General features: G+C 43.4%; 1 protein-coding gene across 2 annotated transcripts in view; it reads left to right on the forward strand.

Annotated features, from left to right (window-relative positions):
* The window catches only part of LOC115024650 (potassium voltage-gated channel subfamily C member 1-like), a 53,205-nt gene that overhangs the window by 19,109 nt on the left and 17,560 nt on the right, over positions 1-16,536 (forward strand). For both annotated transcript variants that reach the window (XM_029456419.1, XM_029456418.1), the window contains exons 3-4: positions 13,495-14,476; positions 15,564-15,758. In XM_029456419.1, coding sequence (XP_029312279.1) covers positions 13,495-14,476; positions 15,564-15,758 — 1,177 coding nt within the window. The remainder of the gene's footprint in view (positions 1-13,494; positions 14,477-15,563; positions 15,759-16,536) is intronic.

The following is a 16,536-nucleotide window of genomic DNA, read 5'->3' on the forward strand; positions in this document are numbered from 1 at the left end:
GAAGAGCGCAGCGCACCGCCGTGCATGCAAAAACGCCTGTAGGGCTAATATCAGCTACGGCAATCTCTCTGTGGTTATAACACTTACATTCATGCTCTCCCAACACCTCCTCCTTTCTTCTTCTCTATCTCTTTATTGCACTCTCACTCTCTCCGATGCCCCTGCTCTCCCCCCTTGATTGGTGAGATCCACGTCATTGTCTTCTCTCGTCCGCGCGTCTTTTCATCTCCTCTCCCTTCATTCCTTCACTCTCTCTTCTTCATTCATCCATCGAAACACAATCAAAACGCTCTCTCTCTCTCTCTCTCTCTCTCTCTCTCTCTCTCTCTCTCTCTCTCTCTCTCTCTGTCTCTGTCTCTCTCTCTGTCTCTCTCTCTCTCTCTCTCTCTCTCTCTCTCTGTCTCTGTCTGTCTCTCTGTCTCCCTCCCTCTCTCTCTTTCAAAGGCTCTTCTCATTTGCTTCTCTCTCTCTCTCTCTCCTCTCTCTCTCTCTCTCTCTCTCTCTCTCTCTCTCTTTCAAAGGCTCTTTCTCATTTGCTTCTCTCTCTCTCTCTCTCTCTCTCTCTCTCCTCTCTCTCTCTCTCTCTCTCTCTCTCTCTGTCTCTGTCTGTCTCTCTGTCTCCCTCCCTCTCTCTCTCTCTCTCTCTGTCTCTGTCTCTGCTCTCTCTCCTCTCTCTCTCTCTCTCTCTCTCTCTCTCTCTCTCTGTCTCTGTCTGTCTCTCTGTCTCCCTCCCTCTCTCTCTTTCAAGGCTCTGTCTCATGTCTGTCTCTCTGTCTCCTCCTCTCTCTCTTCAAAGGCTCTTCTCATTGCTTCTCTCTCTCTCTCTCTCTCTCTCTCTCTCTCTCTCTCTCTCTCTCTCTCTCTCTCTCTCTCTCTCTCTCTCTCTCTTTCAAAGGCTCTTTCTCATTTGGGTTTTGAAGGTCATTGGAGGTCACGTTTCCTGTAGGAGATTCAACGCATTAAGCGCCACACAAATATTACATTGTGCCTCTGAATCATATATTCATACGGCCGTCCGCATGCAAACCTTCATGTTGCAGCGAGGAGACGGATGGAGGGAGAGAACAGACACAAAGTGCCCGAGGAGATAAATAAGTGTGAAGTGACATATTGCTACTCCTCCTTTTATCGTCTTCCTCCACCTCTTTCTTTCACTGTGTCTCTCCGCTCATCCCTCTCCATCACCTAAATGCAGTGCTCATGTAGTTACCACTCACTCTCTGCGAGCCGAAAGCGTGCGCACACACCTCCTGTGCCCATAGGCTGTTTGTCTCTCTCACATTGTGAGTCACGTCCACACACACACACACACACACACACACACACACACACACACACACACACACACACACGCACACACACACACACCTGATGTGTAGCTTTAAGTACATTTTAAGCAGTGGGGGGTGCTTCTCTATCACACAGCAGATCTCTGCTTGACATGCTGCTGCATATTTAAAACGGACTGGCTGCTGTGATGGATTGATCAATATTGATTTGATGTGTAATCCACTGTGCACGGCCATCTTGAACTACTGTATAATTTAATTACTGAAACCATGAAAGACCATTGTTTCATTACCAGTAATATTGCATTGTGGCTTTTAACTACAGCACGGTGAATGTAATTACAGTACAGTGCTGTAGGTTAAAACTGGTAATGTTAAGTGTTAATTTGTGCACTTCTCACACCTGCATGTTCTTTGGATTTTCATTCATATGTTCAGCTATGATTTTTGAGTCAAGTTTACTATTTCAGTGTGAGGTTGTGAGATTGAAACACAGTTGTGCTATTCCCCGTGTGTAAAGGATTTCCCTCCAGAGTTCCCACCCAGGACTAAAGTTTAATTTAGAGAAAGAGGGTGAAGCTGCAAATCAGGAGAGGCTTTGCAGTTGCGTCACAAATCTCCGGTGTCCTCGCTATATTCACACTTTACCAGCTAGACAAGGAAAGACAGAATGCTGAGGAAACATTGCTTCAGTGTGGGAGTATGTTAATGTGTGTCTGAGTAAAAAATAATAGTTCAGAGATAGTTGTTTGGAAATGTATCCGTGTCTACATGAAATCTGATCAACCCAATAGTGGAAGCTTATATTTTGGATATGTTTGTGTTTTCTCTTCAGCTGTCTCTGTAACCCCACACAGGAAACAAAACACCTTTTGGATACGTGCATGGCATATAGTTTAAACGGACCTGCTGCGTATTTTTAAAGCCTTGTGAATACTATGCTGATTTATCTCATTTAAAGTGACACATTTAGCAGGTTATGTATATCAGGTTATGTTGACCATTTTAAAAGGTCGCCTTCCACTGTGGCGGCTGTAGCGTTCATTACATCACCTGCAACCTCTTCTGTGTTGGAACCTGACCTCACAAAGAGTTGATGGTGGTGAATATCCTCACATGAGTGACGTGCAGAAGCTGTCAACTCGCTAACATCGTATAGCATTTTATAAAAGAACATACTAACACAATGTTTGCTATTATTAGTTTTTTATTTATCCTTTATTTATGCACGGGACCTCATGATTTATTAACTTCTTTTTAAGATTGATTGTTTGCTTTTCCACTAAACTAAAGTAATTCTGGTATGTTTTAGTGCCATTTCAGGAGTTGTATATTATGATGATTATCGGGATAATATTATTAATTATATTAATATTCTTTTGGCAAAGATAATCCTGACAGGAAATGTTCTTATCATCCCATGCCCGCTGTAATTAGATGGGTGTGTTTGACGTAATGTCTTGCTTTATGCAGCTGTGTTTAGTGTGATGTACTGTCCTCTTTGCATGGCAGTCACATCACTGTAAGACCATCACTGTGAGCCACCTCAGTAAAACTTAGCTCAGGATTCTTCCCTCTGTCAGTGTTTGCTCAATATTTTGGCATTCGGTCCTCACCTTCTCCCACTTTTATCACGCTCAGTCCACTCTGGTGGATTGCTTCAACTGTTTCCTTTGTGCTTCTCTACGCATGGATCCGTCTGGTCTCCCTCCCACCTGTCCACCCCCTCCTGTGTCTCCACCTGTGTAGCCTACATAGAAGAAATGTCTTCTGTCTTGCCACGTGTGTGTGTGTGTGTGTGTTTATGTGTAATGACAGCATTTCTCAGGTTTAAAAGGCACTGTAGCACGAAGATCTCACACTTCCAATCATCCTAAACATTTCCTTACTTCCTACGAGTGCTGCTCATCTTCTCAGTTTAACCGTTATTATATATCGTTAATGTCATCGTGAGGAATAATGGCAACAGTAACAACAAAAACAAACAGTGCGTAACACTTCAGGGCAAAACTCTCGTCGTTGACCTGATTTGTACACATGAAGGTTGTCTATGTTTAGCCAGTGAGGGGGCATCCTGTGCAGGTCCCACTGGTACTGGTGCTAGCCTGCTTCCCCAGGACAGGGGGGGGGGGGGGGCTGGTACAGGGGGAGAGGTAGGAGGGTGATTGAGAACCTTAGCGTGTGTGTTTTCATGATACAGAGGGGAAGAGCACTGCAGCAATCTGAGAAAGTAGGTCAGACACCGACTGGTGAGAAGCATAGCGGAGGAGAAACGAGGTAGGGAGAAGAGATGAAGAGGAGAAAAGGCGGGAGAGATCGGGAGTGTGGGGGTAGAGAGTTGTGAGGATATAGATAACCAGACAACCCTGGAACAAACCTGATAATCTAAGGTTTTAAACCATTTGGGACGTAATGATAATCCTTAAAAACATATCATTGCATTGTCTTGATTTAACCAAGCTACAGATCGGACTTTGACTTCCTCTACATTGCCGACTTTCCTGAAAGGTCACTTCTTTGGCTAAATGCTCGTCAGCTAATCTCCTCGATAAATACAGCGGTGCAGAGTCTTAAGTCTTCTGCTCGGTTCTGTTTCAATCATGACGGCACTTAGAGAGAATATGTGTAGGCTCTCATCCAATTTCCAAATCAAAGGAAAGCTGGGAGAGAGAGAAACGAGAACCTTTTTCAAGAAAAATATCCGAAACTGGTTCCAACCATTTGCTTAGTTTTAAGGTTTCCTCTCATAAGTGTGTTGCTCTTGATATTACATAAGTGTCGAAAATACACAGTGACACGCGCGAATACACTGAAGGCACTCAGGCTTCTAATATATGGGCTCTTCAGGCCATGTCTGTTGTATTATTTATTTGATAAAGCACAAAGTATACTGCCTCTATAAATACACTGTAGGGCTTGTAGGAATAGACCGCGATGGGGAAAGAGTGTGCAGTACTGCTGGTATCATGCTCCTGTCATTGATTCAGGCACAATTGAATGAGCTACGGTAGAATGATACGCTTTGTTGTGGAAGTTTTCCTGCTTTACTCTGGAGAGATGTATATAAAGTCAAATAAATGGTGATAGAGACAGAGGTGTCTTTGTGCATTTATTTGAGATCTCAAAGACACCAGTTCTACAGAATACAACATAGTCTGTAGGAGGGCACAGTTTGAATGAGGATACATAGACAATTTATACACTCTTGTTCCTTGACTTTTTAGTGACTGAGTCATAAACACAGCAGGGGACACACTGCTGACGACCTATAGAACAATAAAACATCAGTCAATAGGTGATTGATCAGCACATCTGTTATTTACTGTAAACAAGCAATAAACCAAAGATGATCTCTGTTAGATTAGTTCCTTCTGATGTTTGTAAGGTCATCTCCTCCAATCTGATGAACTCAGTCCTGGGAAACTCAAACCTTTTAGCTTTGGGTATATAAACATAAACATTTGTTTCTTGGAGCAACATAGTATCCTGACCGTCTCCTTGATAACAGTTATGTAAACACTAAAACAAATGTCACACCCAAGATTCTTTCTCAGAGAGTTAATCAGTATGTAAATCTAAAGAGATGATCGTCTGTGTCCTGTTTTACAATGCCTCCCCCATTAAGACAAGAAAAGGCAGTTGACCCTGGCTTGCTAAGGGAATTTGTAAAGTTGTGCAAATGCATAGAAAGAGAAATAGGGAAATAGAAAGAGAAGGGAAAGAGAAATAGGCGGATCATCACTTGTAACATTATTAGAACATTATTTAAACAGTAGACATTTAAATTGCTATTACATTCCTCTCTTTTGATCATACTTGATCATCAACAATATTAATAATAATAATAAAATGATAGATAGGCAAACATAGGTCATCAATACATACTGGCACCTTGCAGTCTTTAAGTAAGTACATCATAACAATGTCATGGAAATCTAGCTGGGTTTTATGTTTACAGAAAATTATAAACAGTAGAAGTAACATTATTTTTACGCAGCATAGGCCCAATAGTTGTATCCCTAACACTTAGGTGTATGTGGTGTGTGTGTGTGGTAGTTTGGCACACTACTTGTCGTCGTCTGTTTCTTTGTTCTCCTCCCGATGAGTTGTTACGGCTTTGCAGTGGCTTGCGTGGACCCAAGTAGCTCTTTCTGCAACCTTTATTGCTGTCTGGGTGACGAGGAGGATGAGGTATGGACCCTGCCAACGATTGGTTTTCCAGCTCTTTCTGCGGAAATCCTTGATCAGCACCGTGTCTCCGGGCTGAAGGTTGTGCAGGGGTCCGTCTGCAGGTGTTGGTAGGGCTGCTACAACCTGGCGGCGGATATCTGCTAAACTGGATGAGAGGTTAATACAATAGCTCAACATAGCATCCTGCCCACAGAGTCGTGGAGGGGAGAGGCATCCCTGGCGCCGTCAATCCAATCTGAGGAGGAGCACCAAACAATATCTCAAATGGGCTCAGCTGACTTCTGGTTCTTTTCCTCATTCTCATGTACATCAGTACTATTGGCAGAGCTCGTGTCCAGGACATCTTTCTGTCAGCGCAACATTTGGCTAGTTTATTTTTGATTGTGCCATTTTCTCTTTCAACAGCACCTCCACTTTGAGGGTGATATGAGCAATGTTTCCTAATGTCCCCTAATGTCCATGCCAAGGTATTCACCGATTTGGGCTATTGCTTCGTTTGCAAAGTGTAAGCCGTTATCGCTTGATACTTTCTTTGGCAGACCCCATCTTGGGATAATCTCTTTACAGGAAATGCTTCAACCCATTTTGACCACATATCTACTACAACTAGGCAGTGTTTCTTTCCTTCTGATGGAGAGCGTTCTATAAAATCAAGCATGATATGCTCAAATGGCCCACCGGGGAGTGGGTGTGCACCTGTCCCTTGAACTTTTACAGGTTTACCAGAATTTTGGGTTATGCAAATTAAATATGCTTCACAATGTTTTTGAGCCACAACCGTGAAACCCCTTGTGTACCAGTGTGTATTAATAGCACTTACCATCACCCCTTTTGACACATGGTCTAACCCATGTGTCAATTTAGCAAAGTGGGGAAAGAAATGGCGAGGTAAACAGGGATTGGAGTTAGGACCAATCCATATTTTAACAGAGGGGTCAAAATGAGCTCCAGTCGAGATCCAGGAGGAGCGTTCAGTTTGTGGGGCCAGCGTTTGCATAGCCGTGAGGGAGGACATGTTATCAATGTAGGAGGGGACTGGAATGGAGGGACATGTGTAAGTGGTCTTAGCAGGGGAGCGTGCTGCAGTCTTTGCTACAGAGTCAGCAAATGCATTCCCCCGAGACACCAAGTCAAACCTTCATCGGTGGAGATGAGGTTGAGACCAAACTGTAATATCAAATCTCTTCCCATCAAATTTATGGGACAGACTGATGATAATAGAAACTGTGTTTAACAGATGAGGGAAAGGGGTGGCTGTTATCACCTATATCTGTGCATTTTACTGGCATGGAGAATCTTTCTTTAACAGTAACACCCGCAGCTCCAATAGAATGGATGTATCTACCACTCAACTTGGCAGATCACTAATTTTAACAACAGAGTGAGTGGCTCCTGAATCAACCAAAAATACAATCTTTTTACCTAGGATGTCCAAAGAGTGGGGAACGTTTCATACGTATTCTTAGCATTGTATTTTACATATGTGCCCACTGGTTTCATAACGTCTCCCTGCAGCTGTTCAATAACGTTGAGAATTTGTGTGTATGTGTGTGTTTCACTTCCCTGTTCTGTAGCTTTGGGCGGCGCGTGTTCTTCTCCTGTCAGGCTGTGTTCACCGACCTCTCCAATGTCTGTTTGACGTCAGTTTCCAGCTGTGTAGTCACGACTGAATTCCTGTTGTGTTTTAAATGGGTTATGTGTATTGGGACTAAGAGGGACATATGGTGGTGGAAGCGCAGGGGTAAACATCCGACCAGGTCAGTGTTGCTGGTGTGAGCTGTGCATTTACAAACAGAGATCTGAGAGGGGAGTAGAAAGGCTTCTAACAGATTAGAAACTAACACGTGGTTGAGGACATGTTTACCGTCAGATTTGAGAAAAGATCTACACTTCCAAATAGCTCCAAAATCATGGACAACCCCAAAAGCATACCTAGAATCTGTGTAAATATTTACGGATTTCCCTTTGGCTAGAGAGCATGCTTCAGTTAGGGCCACAAGCTCAGCTGCCTGTGCTGAGAGGTGACATGGGAGAGGGCCAGAACAGAGTACAGCCCAGTCTGAAACAACAGAGAAACCAACACGATTAGAACCATCTGGGTCACAAGATGCGGACCCATCAACATACAGAACAAAATCAGGATTAGTCAAAGGTATGTCTTTAAGGTCAGGTCGTGGTGTGCACACAATGAGCAATTCGGCAACACAGTCGTGTTCGTCACCGTCATCAGGTAGGGGCATAAGAGATGCAGGATTGAGAGTAGTACAACATTTGACTACAACATTTGGCATGTCCAAAAGACATGTGTGATATCTTAAATAGCGAGCAGCAGGTGTGAAGTTCTCTGTTCACACAGGATGAGAGACACAGCATGAGGCATCAAAAGAGTCAATGGAGCATAGCCGTCAATGGAGCATAGCCAACAATGTCACTTGAGGAAGTGAGTGCTTTCTCAGCAGCAGCTACAGCACGAAGACATTTAGGGAGACCTGCAGCCACAGCGTCTAATTTGGAGGAGAAATAGGCAACAGGCCTCTGTTTTCCCCCATGATCCTGCAACAACACAGAAGTCATACAGCCATCACGTTCATCAACCGCTTGGGTGCAAGGTTTAGTAGGATCAGGCAGCTCCAGCGTAGGAGGGGATTGAAGGGCTAGCTTCATGTTTAAAAATGCAGCATCAGCCTCAGGTGTCCATTGTAACCGATCGGCAGGTTTTAACCCAGACACGTGAGTGATCTGTCTGAGTGGTTGTTCAGGGGGAGAATAGTTAGGGATGAATGATCTGCAGTATGAACACATACCCAAAAATGACATCATCTGTCTCTTAGTGACAGGTTTTGGTAATGCAGCTAATGATGCAATACGCTTGTCAGAGAGAGCTTTACCATCCCCTGAAATGATGCGTCCCAGAAAGGTGACGGACTTCTGTACATACTGAAGTTTAGACAGGCTAGCTTTAGGACCCTCAGCAGCCAAATGTTTTAGCAGGGCAATAGTATCAGTATGACATTGGGCTTCGGTTGGTGAGCAGATCATAATGTCATCAACATATTGAATAAGGGCCGTTCCCTTAGACATCTGTAAAGAAGACAAACTGGAACATAATGCCATATTATAGACTGTGGGGGATTCACAATACCCTTGACACAGACGTGTGAATGTGTAGGGCTTTCCATCAAACTCAAATGCAAACCAAAATTGGCTGTCCTTATGAACAGGGACACTGAAAAAAGCATTAGAGAGGTCAACAACAGTGAAGTAGATTGCGGAAGCGGGAACCTGAGAAAGAATGATGTACGGGTTGGGCACGAGCGGAGCGCGTGCATGTACGGCCTCATTTACAGCACGTAAATCCTGTACAAATCTACATTCATCAGGTGGCTTGTCTCGAATCTTTTTCACAAGAAGCACAGGTGTTCGCACTGGAGAGTCTTTGCATGGAATAAAAATGCCTTGCTGTAACAGAGAAGTGAATACAGGTCTAATGCCGTCAATAGCTTCGCATTTAAGTGGATACTGAGGTCGATTTGGGCGATACGATGATTTGGGAGTAATAATCACAGGATCAGCGGAGCGAATTAAACCTACATCATATTTGTGAGCTGCCCATAATGTTCTTGGAACATCTGACAAATCCAGTGAGAGATCAGAAATATGTGCAAAGTATGTACCTTGTGTAGGTACCTGGAGTGTCTTCAGAGTCGATGCATATTACAGAGCGGAGTGTGCGTGCTGTACAGTTGATGTCATTTTTATAGACGTCTTTAGAGGGAGAGTACATAATAAATTATGTGTGTGTGTGTTGCCAGTCATCAGCTGACTCCCAATCTTTAACGAGAGGGCCCAAATCTTGCCATTTGTCTGCCGGAGCTTTTGCTAGAGAGACATGTGGCACCTTGATACAGTGCTGATTGTATTGCTCGGTGTAAGAGTAACAGAAATAGCGCTGCGCAGCGAGCTCCAATATATAGTCTTCAACATTATCTCATCATTAATGTCATCATAAGAAAATCCTGCTGAAAATATTGAGATGCACCTCCTTCAGCCACATGAACAGTACAATGCAAATGATCATTAGGCATGAATACAGCATGGGAAAGAACCCGCTGATGGGTCAAATGTATCAGTTTTTCTGATACAGGAAAATTTAGGAGCCAAAGATACACACATAATGTATCCGGTTGCCATAATGCAGTGTTGAGCATTATGGGAGATGAACGTCTGACTTCTAAACCTTCATCGGTGGAGATGAGGTTGAGACCAAACTGTAATATCAAATCTCTTCCCATCAAATTTATGAGACAGACTGATGATAATAGAAAACTGTGTTTAACAGATGAGGGAAAGGGGTGGCTGTTATCACCTATATCTGTGCATTTTACTGGCATGGAGAATCTTTCTTTAACAGTAACACCCGCAGCTCCAATAGAATGGATGTATCTGCCACTCAACTTGCAGTCAGGCAGATCACTAATTTTAACAACAGAGTGAGTGGCACCTGAATCAACCAAAAATACAATCTTTTTACCTAGGATGTCCAAAGAGTGGGGAACTTTTCATATTTGTGTGTATGTGTGTGTTTCACTTCCCTGTTCTGTAGCTTTGGGCGGCTTCTGTCAGGCTGTGTTCACCGACCTCTCCAATGTCTGTTTCAGTTTCCAGCTGTGTAGTCACGACTGAATTCCTGTTGTTCGCGTCCCTGTTGTCGGTTGTTTCTTTCTGGACAGTCTCTGACCCAGTGACCTTGCTTGTTGCAGATGAAACAGGCACCGTTATTCTGTAAGGGCCCTTTTCTTCATTACTGTTCTCTGGCGGCGGCGGGATACGATGTCCTCCTTCCGCTTCTTGTGGTGTAGCCTTGCTGTAGCGGCAGCCTGTGGTCCTGGTAGAGGATCTGTTTGTGCAGGAGGTGCAGCAGGCAGAGGTTGTGCAGGAGGTGCAGCAGGCAGAGGTGGGAACGGACAGCCATCCAAGAGGGAATCACGCCGGCCTTTGACAGAGGGATACAAAGAAACAGTGACAATGTGTGTGTTAAATGGGTTATGTGGATTGGGACTAAGAGGGACATATGGTGGTGGAAGCGCAGGGGTAAACATCCGACTTTTTACGTCTTTCTTATCTTTCTCAATACCAAAAAACAATTTTTCACAATCATTCACATCCAAACATCCTTCTAATTTATACGTTTTTGCAGTGAAGCTCTTTTGGCTGCAATTCGTAAATCTCTTCACACCTCTTCTAGGGAGGGGGAGAAATGCATGCAGCAGCTGCAGCATTTCCAGCTGTGCCCTGTGGCCTCTGCACTTTTGTGAAACTTAAACGTAAACATTAAACTCTTTCTCTTATAAGTCCTTTATTTTTAATTTGCTTAAAGAACCACCTTTCGGAAAACCGAACATTTCTGTCCAAATTGATAAATTTGACAAACTGTCTTCACCATATTTCTTCCTCATGACATTTACGATCGGACCCTCAGGAGCTTCTAACTCCCTACACTGTTTAGCACCAATACTAAACTCTCAGGAGACTCTAACTCCCTACTTCTCAGGAGACTCTAACTCCCTACTTCTCAGGAGATTCTAACTCCCTACTATTCGTCCGTCGACGATTATGATATTTGTTTTCCCTTAGTACAAATCACACAAAAACTTTCCCGTGTCCAACACGTCGAATAATGCTATTATTCTCTTTATAGTCTTTCACAACATGTCATGAGGTTTGCTTACTTTAGTTTTAAAAATAGAATATATTAAAAATGGAAATATAACATCTCACCGAGTTTTATGGAGGAGTTTGAGTTTGTTGGATCATGCGTAGTTAGGTCAGTTCCAGTCAGGTGCTGATCCTCTCTTCCCTTAATTTTGATGTTGACGTAGAGGAGAATTTCAAGAATTCCGGCGGCCAACCACCAGCGTCCTGCTGTTCCAGACGAAACTTGCGATGATCCCACTTCTGACACCAAGTTGTTGTGGAAGTTTTCCTGCTTTACTCTGGAGAGATGTATATAAAGTCAAATAAATGGTGATAGAGACAGAGTTGTCTTTGTACATTTATTTGAGATCTCAAAGGCACCAGTTCTACAGAATACAACGTAGTCTGTAGGAGGGCACAGTTTGAATGAGGATACATAGACAATTTATACACTCTTGTTCCTTGACTTTTTAGTGACTGAGTCATAAACACAGCAGGGGACACACTGCTGACGACCTATAGAACAATAAAACATCAGTCAATAGGTGATTGATCAGCACATCTGTTATTTACTGTAAACAAGCAATAAACCAAAGATGATCTCTGTTAGATTAGTTCCTTCTGATGTTTGTAAGGTCATCTCCTCCAACCTGATGAACTCAGTCCTGGGAAACTCAAACCTTTTAGCTTTGGGTATATAAACATAAACATTTGTTTCTTGGAGCAACATAGTATCCTGACCGTCTCCTTGATAACAGTTATGTAAACACTAAAACAAATGTCACACCCAAGATTCTTTCTCAGAGAGTTAAACAGTATGTAAATCTAAAGAGATGATCGTCTGTGTCCTGTTTTACAATGCCTCCCCCATTAAGACAAGAAAAGGCAGTTGACCCTGGCTTGCTAAGGGAATTTGTAAAGTTGTGCAAATGCATAGAAAGAGAAATAGGGAAATAGAAAGAGAAGGGAAAGAGAAATAGGCAGATCATCACTTGTAACATTATTAGAACATTATTTAAACAGTAGACATTTAAATTGCTATTACAGCTTTGGTACATATAGAAAGTGGCAGATCACACAGATGGTCAGTGCTAAGAAAATTGCCTTTGAGCGGTGAAAAGGCAAGCAAAGCTGAAAGATACACTCGTTGAGAATACAACAGCTTAGTTTTTGCTTTCTTGTCCAGGAGATTTACCCCCGAGGACAACGCTTTGGAAGTAAACATGCACACATGGAGCTGTAAGACATTGTAGTGTTGAGAGGATGCCACATGTAGAGAGGACACTAATACAATACTCCCAAGATGAGGAGGCAGATTGCAATTATAATGTATTAATTTAAAACACGTTTCCAGCGCTGTGCACATTGTAGATTTGAGAAGAATACTTCTTGTTTGCAGGGTCTGTGAACACATGTATGTCGTATGTATGTCTGTGACTAAACTCTGTGGGACTTATTTCTTCACTTTGACACATTATTGGTCATTTATTGATCTTATTCTAACAGCTGTTTTCCCCTCCTTGTCATCCCTCCATCTTCTCCTGTGTTCTCTCTAGCAGAGTACCAGGATTACATTAATGCATTGTGATGTTCTCTCCTTTTCTTACGCACTTTTCTTCCTATGTCGTGTTTTAAGAGGTCTTACCAGAACTCAAAAATCTGATTTGAATGAAACCAAAAGTTTGTGACCTGTTTATACATTTTTGTTTAAATGAATGTGTTTTAAATCACATCATAAGTTATCATAAATGTAAAACTGATATTTTGTTTAGAACTAATATATAGGGTAAATAAGCTGAGCTTTTATATAGTAAACTCATAGTACTGATAATCATTTGATTAACTTATACTCATTGTAAATCATCATTTCCTGATGCCACATGATATGACATGATACTGACAGCACATCTATTTTTATAGCTTCATCCTTCATCGCAATCATTTATGACTGTCAGATGTAATTTGATCAGGCTTAATGAGTCTGATTATCTTTGGACTTTGATCACAATGGGTCAAATTGTGCCAAGGTCCTTTTCAGGGAAAGTCTGCTTACGTTACAAAACAGGTCTTTGTTTATGTAATGAACTTTTATACATCAGATTTGGGTGAAGTGAGTAGTTTCTGTACATAGCATAGCATTTACCACGAGTGTATGTAGGCGGGTCGCACATACACCAGTTGTTTTCCTCTGCTGTCACCTTTAGGTAGTTTTTCGTTATGCTTCTCTGTGTTCTCTTTGCCTTGCTGAATTCTATTGATTTGCAACTGACTTTCTCTTTCCCTTGGTTTCCTTGGTTGCTGGTTTCTTTCTTTCTTCCAGTATGTGGCATTTGGCTCCCTGTTCTTCATCCTCATCTCCATCTCCACTTTCTGCATGGAGACACACGAGGCCTTCAACACCATCCTCAACAAGACAGAGAACGTCACGGTGGGCAACACGACCCGTGAGGAGATTGTATACGAGGTGGTGACTGACAGCTGGTTGACATACGTGGAGGGCGTGTGTGTCATTTGGTTCACCATTGAGGTCCTGCTGCGAGTCACCTTCTGCCCAGACAAGCTTGAGTTCTTCAAAAGCAGCCTCAACATCATCGACTTCGTCGCCATCCTGCCCTTCTATCTGGAGGTGGGCCTGAGTGGTCTGTCCTCCAAAGCTGCCAAGGATGTCCTGGGGTTCCTCCGTGTTGTCCGGTTCGTCCGTATCCTCCGAATCTTCAAGCTGACCCGCCACTTTGTGGGTCTCCGTGTCCTGGGCCACACCCTGCGTGCCAGCACCAATGAATTCCTCCTGCTGATCATCTTCTTAGCCCTTGGTGTCCTCATCTTTGCCACGATGATCTACTATGCTGAACGAATTGGCGCAGACCCAGATGACCCAACTGCCAGTGCCCACACCAACTTCAAGAACATTCCCATTGGATTTTGGTGGGCTGTTGTGACCATGACCACACTGGGTTATGGAGATATGTACCCCGAGACGTGGTCAGGGATGCTGGTGGGCGCTCTGTGTGCCTTGGCTGGTGTGCTGACCATCGCCATGCCTGTACCTGTAATTGTCAACAACTTCGGCATGTACTACTCCCTGGCGATGGCCAAACAAAAGCTGCCCAAAAAGAAGAACAAACATATCCCCCGAGCACCACAACCAGGGTCCCCCAACTACTGCAAGCCAGATGCCCTGGCTATGGCTACCGCATCACCGCAAAGGCTCTTGGGAAATGTCCTAGGTGGAGTGGCGGGATCTGGAGGCATGGGGGGCGACTGTCCTCTCGCCCAAGAAGAAATTATAGAGATCAACAGAGGTGAGAGATTTCTTTTTCCATGTCCTTTTTATTTTGGGAACACATATTAGCTTTTACAATCTAAACTGACTAGCCTCCGGGGAAATAGGACACTTTACTAATGACAGTTTTAGGCGTGCACCGCTATGATTTCAGAGGTTCTGTGGAGGATGAGAGTACCAGAGAAAGAAGTGGGAGTACTATCCACAAGTGATGCATAGTAGATTCTAGATCCACTCCGGAGAAATCACCGGCCCATCAGAACTCATGTGTAATTCATGGTCAACTTGTAGATCCACAGTTGCCTTAAGACACCCATCTGTCAGTGAAAAACAAACACTATGGTAGGAAAATGAACTCGTTCACCCATTAAAAAGCTTAATGCATCTCAATTTGGGCTGACTGCACACTCTTTGTTTGCTCTTTACATGCTGCAGCATCAGGCGTCAGTCGCGTGCAACAATAATGCACCTTTAATGCATTACTTTACTGCCTTAGTCATCAGTGAGCCAGAAGATATTGGTTTCATCAGTGCTTTTACTACAGCTCGTCTGCTTGGCTTCCCTCCAGACTAAAAAGGTTTCCTGTAGGTTGTGTCAGTAGATTTTCTTTTTAGCAGGAAGTTATATTAGTCAAAAATTTGACAACTGGCTCCGAGACTGCTCGGCAGTATCATCACCACATGATGGTAACATATTGTTCATAATGCCTCAGTGAACATGTGGGTGACACTACAGCTGTCATTCCCATCATTAATGAACGTTATTAACCACATGTTTGACTTCTTACCGATGTGCAGGCCGACTGTTTATATATTCATGCAGTAATTACTTTATTGTTTTGTCTCTAAAATGTTAACATTAACAGCAAAATACATTTAAATATTCAATTTGCAGTGATGTGAAATAAAAACAAGCACGCAAACGTTGCTTTTAGGATGCGGTAATCAACAAATATTTGGTAGTTGGTGGTTGTCCTTGATGCCAATTATTTCTTTGCTCTTGAACAACAATATTAGCATATTTGATAAATAGGACACACAAGATGCTCTTCTCTATGGGTTTCTCATAATACTCCTTTATTTGGTTTTCTTCCACGCTGCCTCTAGATTCCAAGCAGAACGGCGACGCAGCCTCGGCCGCCCTGGCTAACGAAGACTGTCCCACCATCGACCAGGTGCTGAGCCCAGACGAGAGGAGCCCTATGGGGCGAGGGCCTACCCGGGAACGCTACCAGCAGGACCGCGCCTGCTTCCTGCTCAACACCAGGGAATTCCGTGCCACAGATGGGAATGTGCGGAAAGGTACGTTTCACACCAGGACACGGGATACAAAAACATGCACATCTTACGTAAACAGATCCACACAGCAAGACGCCAGGCGCAACATACTGTAAACATGTTTGTTATATACGTCCAGTGTGCAGCCGATGCAGATGAGTACACAGGATACTGTATGTAAGATGGAAACATTTAGGAAAGATGGGTTTGATGAAAGAGCACACAGCCTCAACTACAGATAAAGGATCCAATCACAGCTAGCAGCATACTCACGCATACACAGTCATGCATTTACAACACATTGACATACACTCCTGCTCTGCTGTTTCCACCTCTTCTCATTCATGTTGTCTTTCCATCACCGCTTGGTCTCATGTTTTGTTTCTTCTGTCAAACAAGGTTTTCTGTCCTTCTACTTCTCTCCTTTGTCTTTCTCTTCTCCTCAGTCATGTCTTCCATCTTTCTGTGGTGAATTTTGTCCGATAATGTCACATACATTCATGCTCATGAACGATCTCAGTCTTTCTCTGTCTTCTGGACTCAGTAAGTTAACCATGCATTAATTTTCTTCTCGTCAATTCTGTTTCTCCCCCTCTGTTTTTCTCTCTCTCTCCTGCCTCGCATTGATCCTTTTCATTTTTTCCTGCCCTCCCCACCTTCCCTCCTGTGATGACTTTCCCTCCCTAACCTGCAACACATTTTCCCTCCTCACTCCTTTTCTCCTCTGCCCCTTCTTTAATCCCGTGCCCTCACCTTCCCTTTTTTCCCTTTGTGCTACACCGTAACCCCCCCCCCCCCCCCC

Source organism: Cottoperca gobio, chromosome 19, assembly GCF_900634415.1.
Source record: "Cottoperca gobio chromosome 19, fCotGob3.1, whole genome shotgun sequence".
Lineage (NCBI taxonomy): Eukaryota > Metazoa > Chordata > Actinopteri > Perciformes > Bovichtidae > Cottoperca > Cottoperca gobio.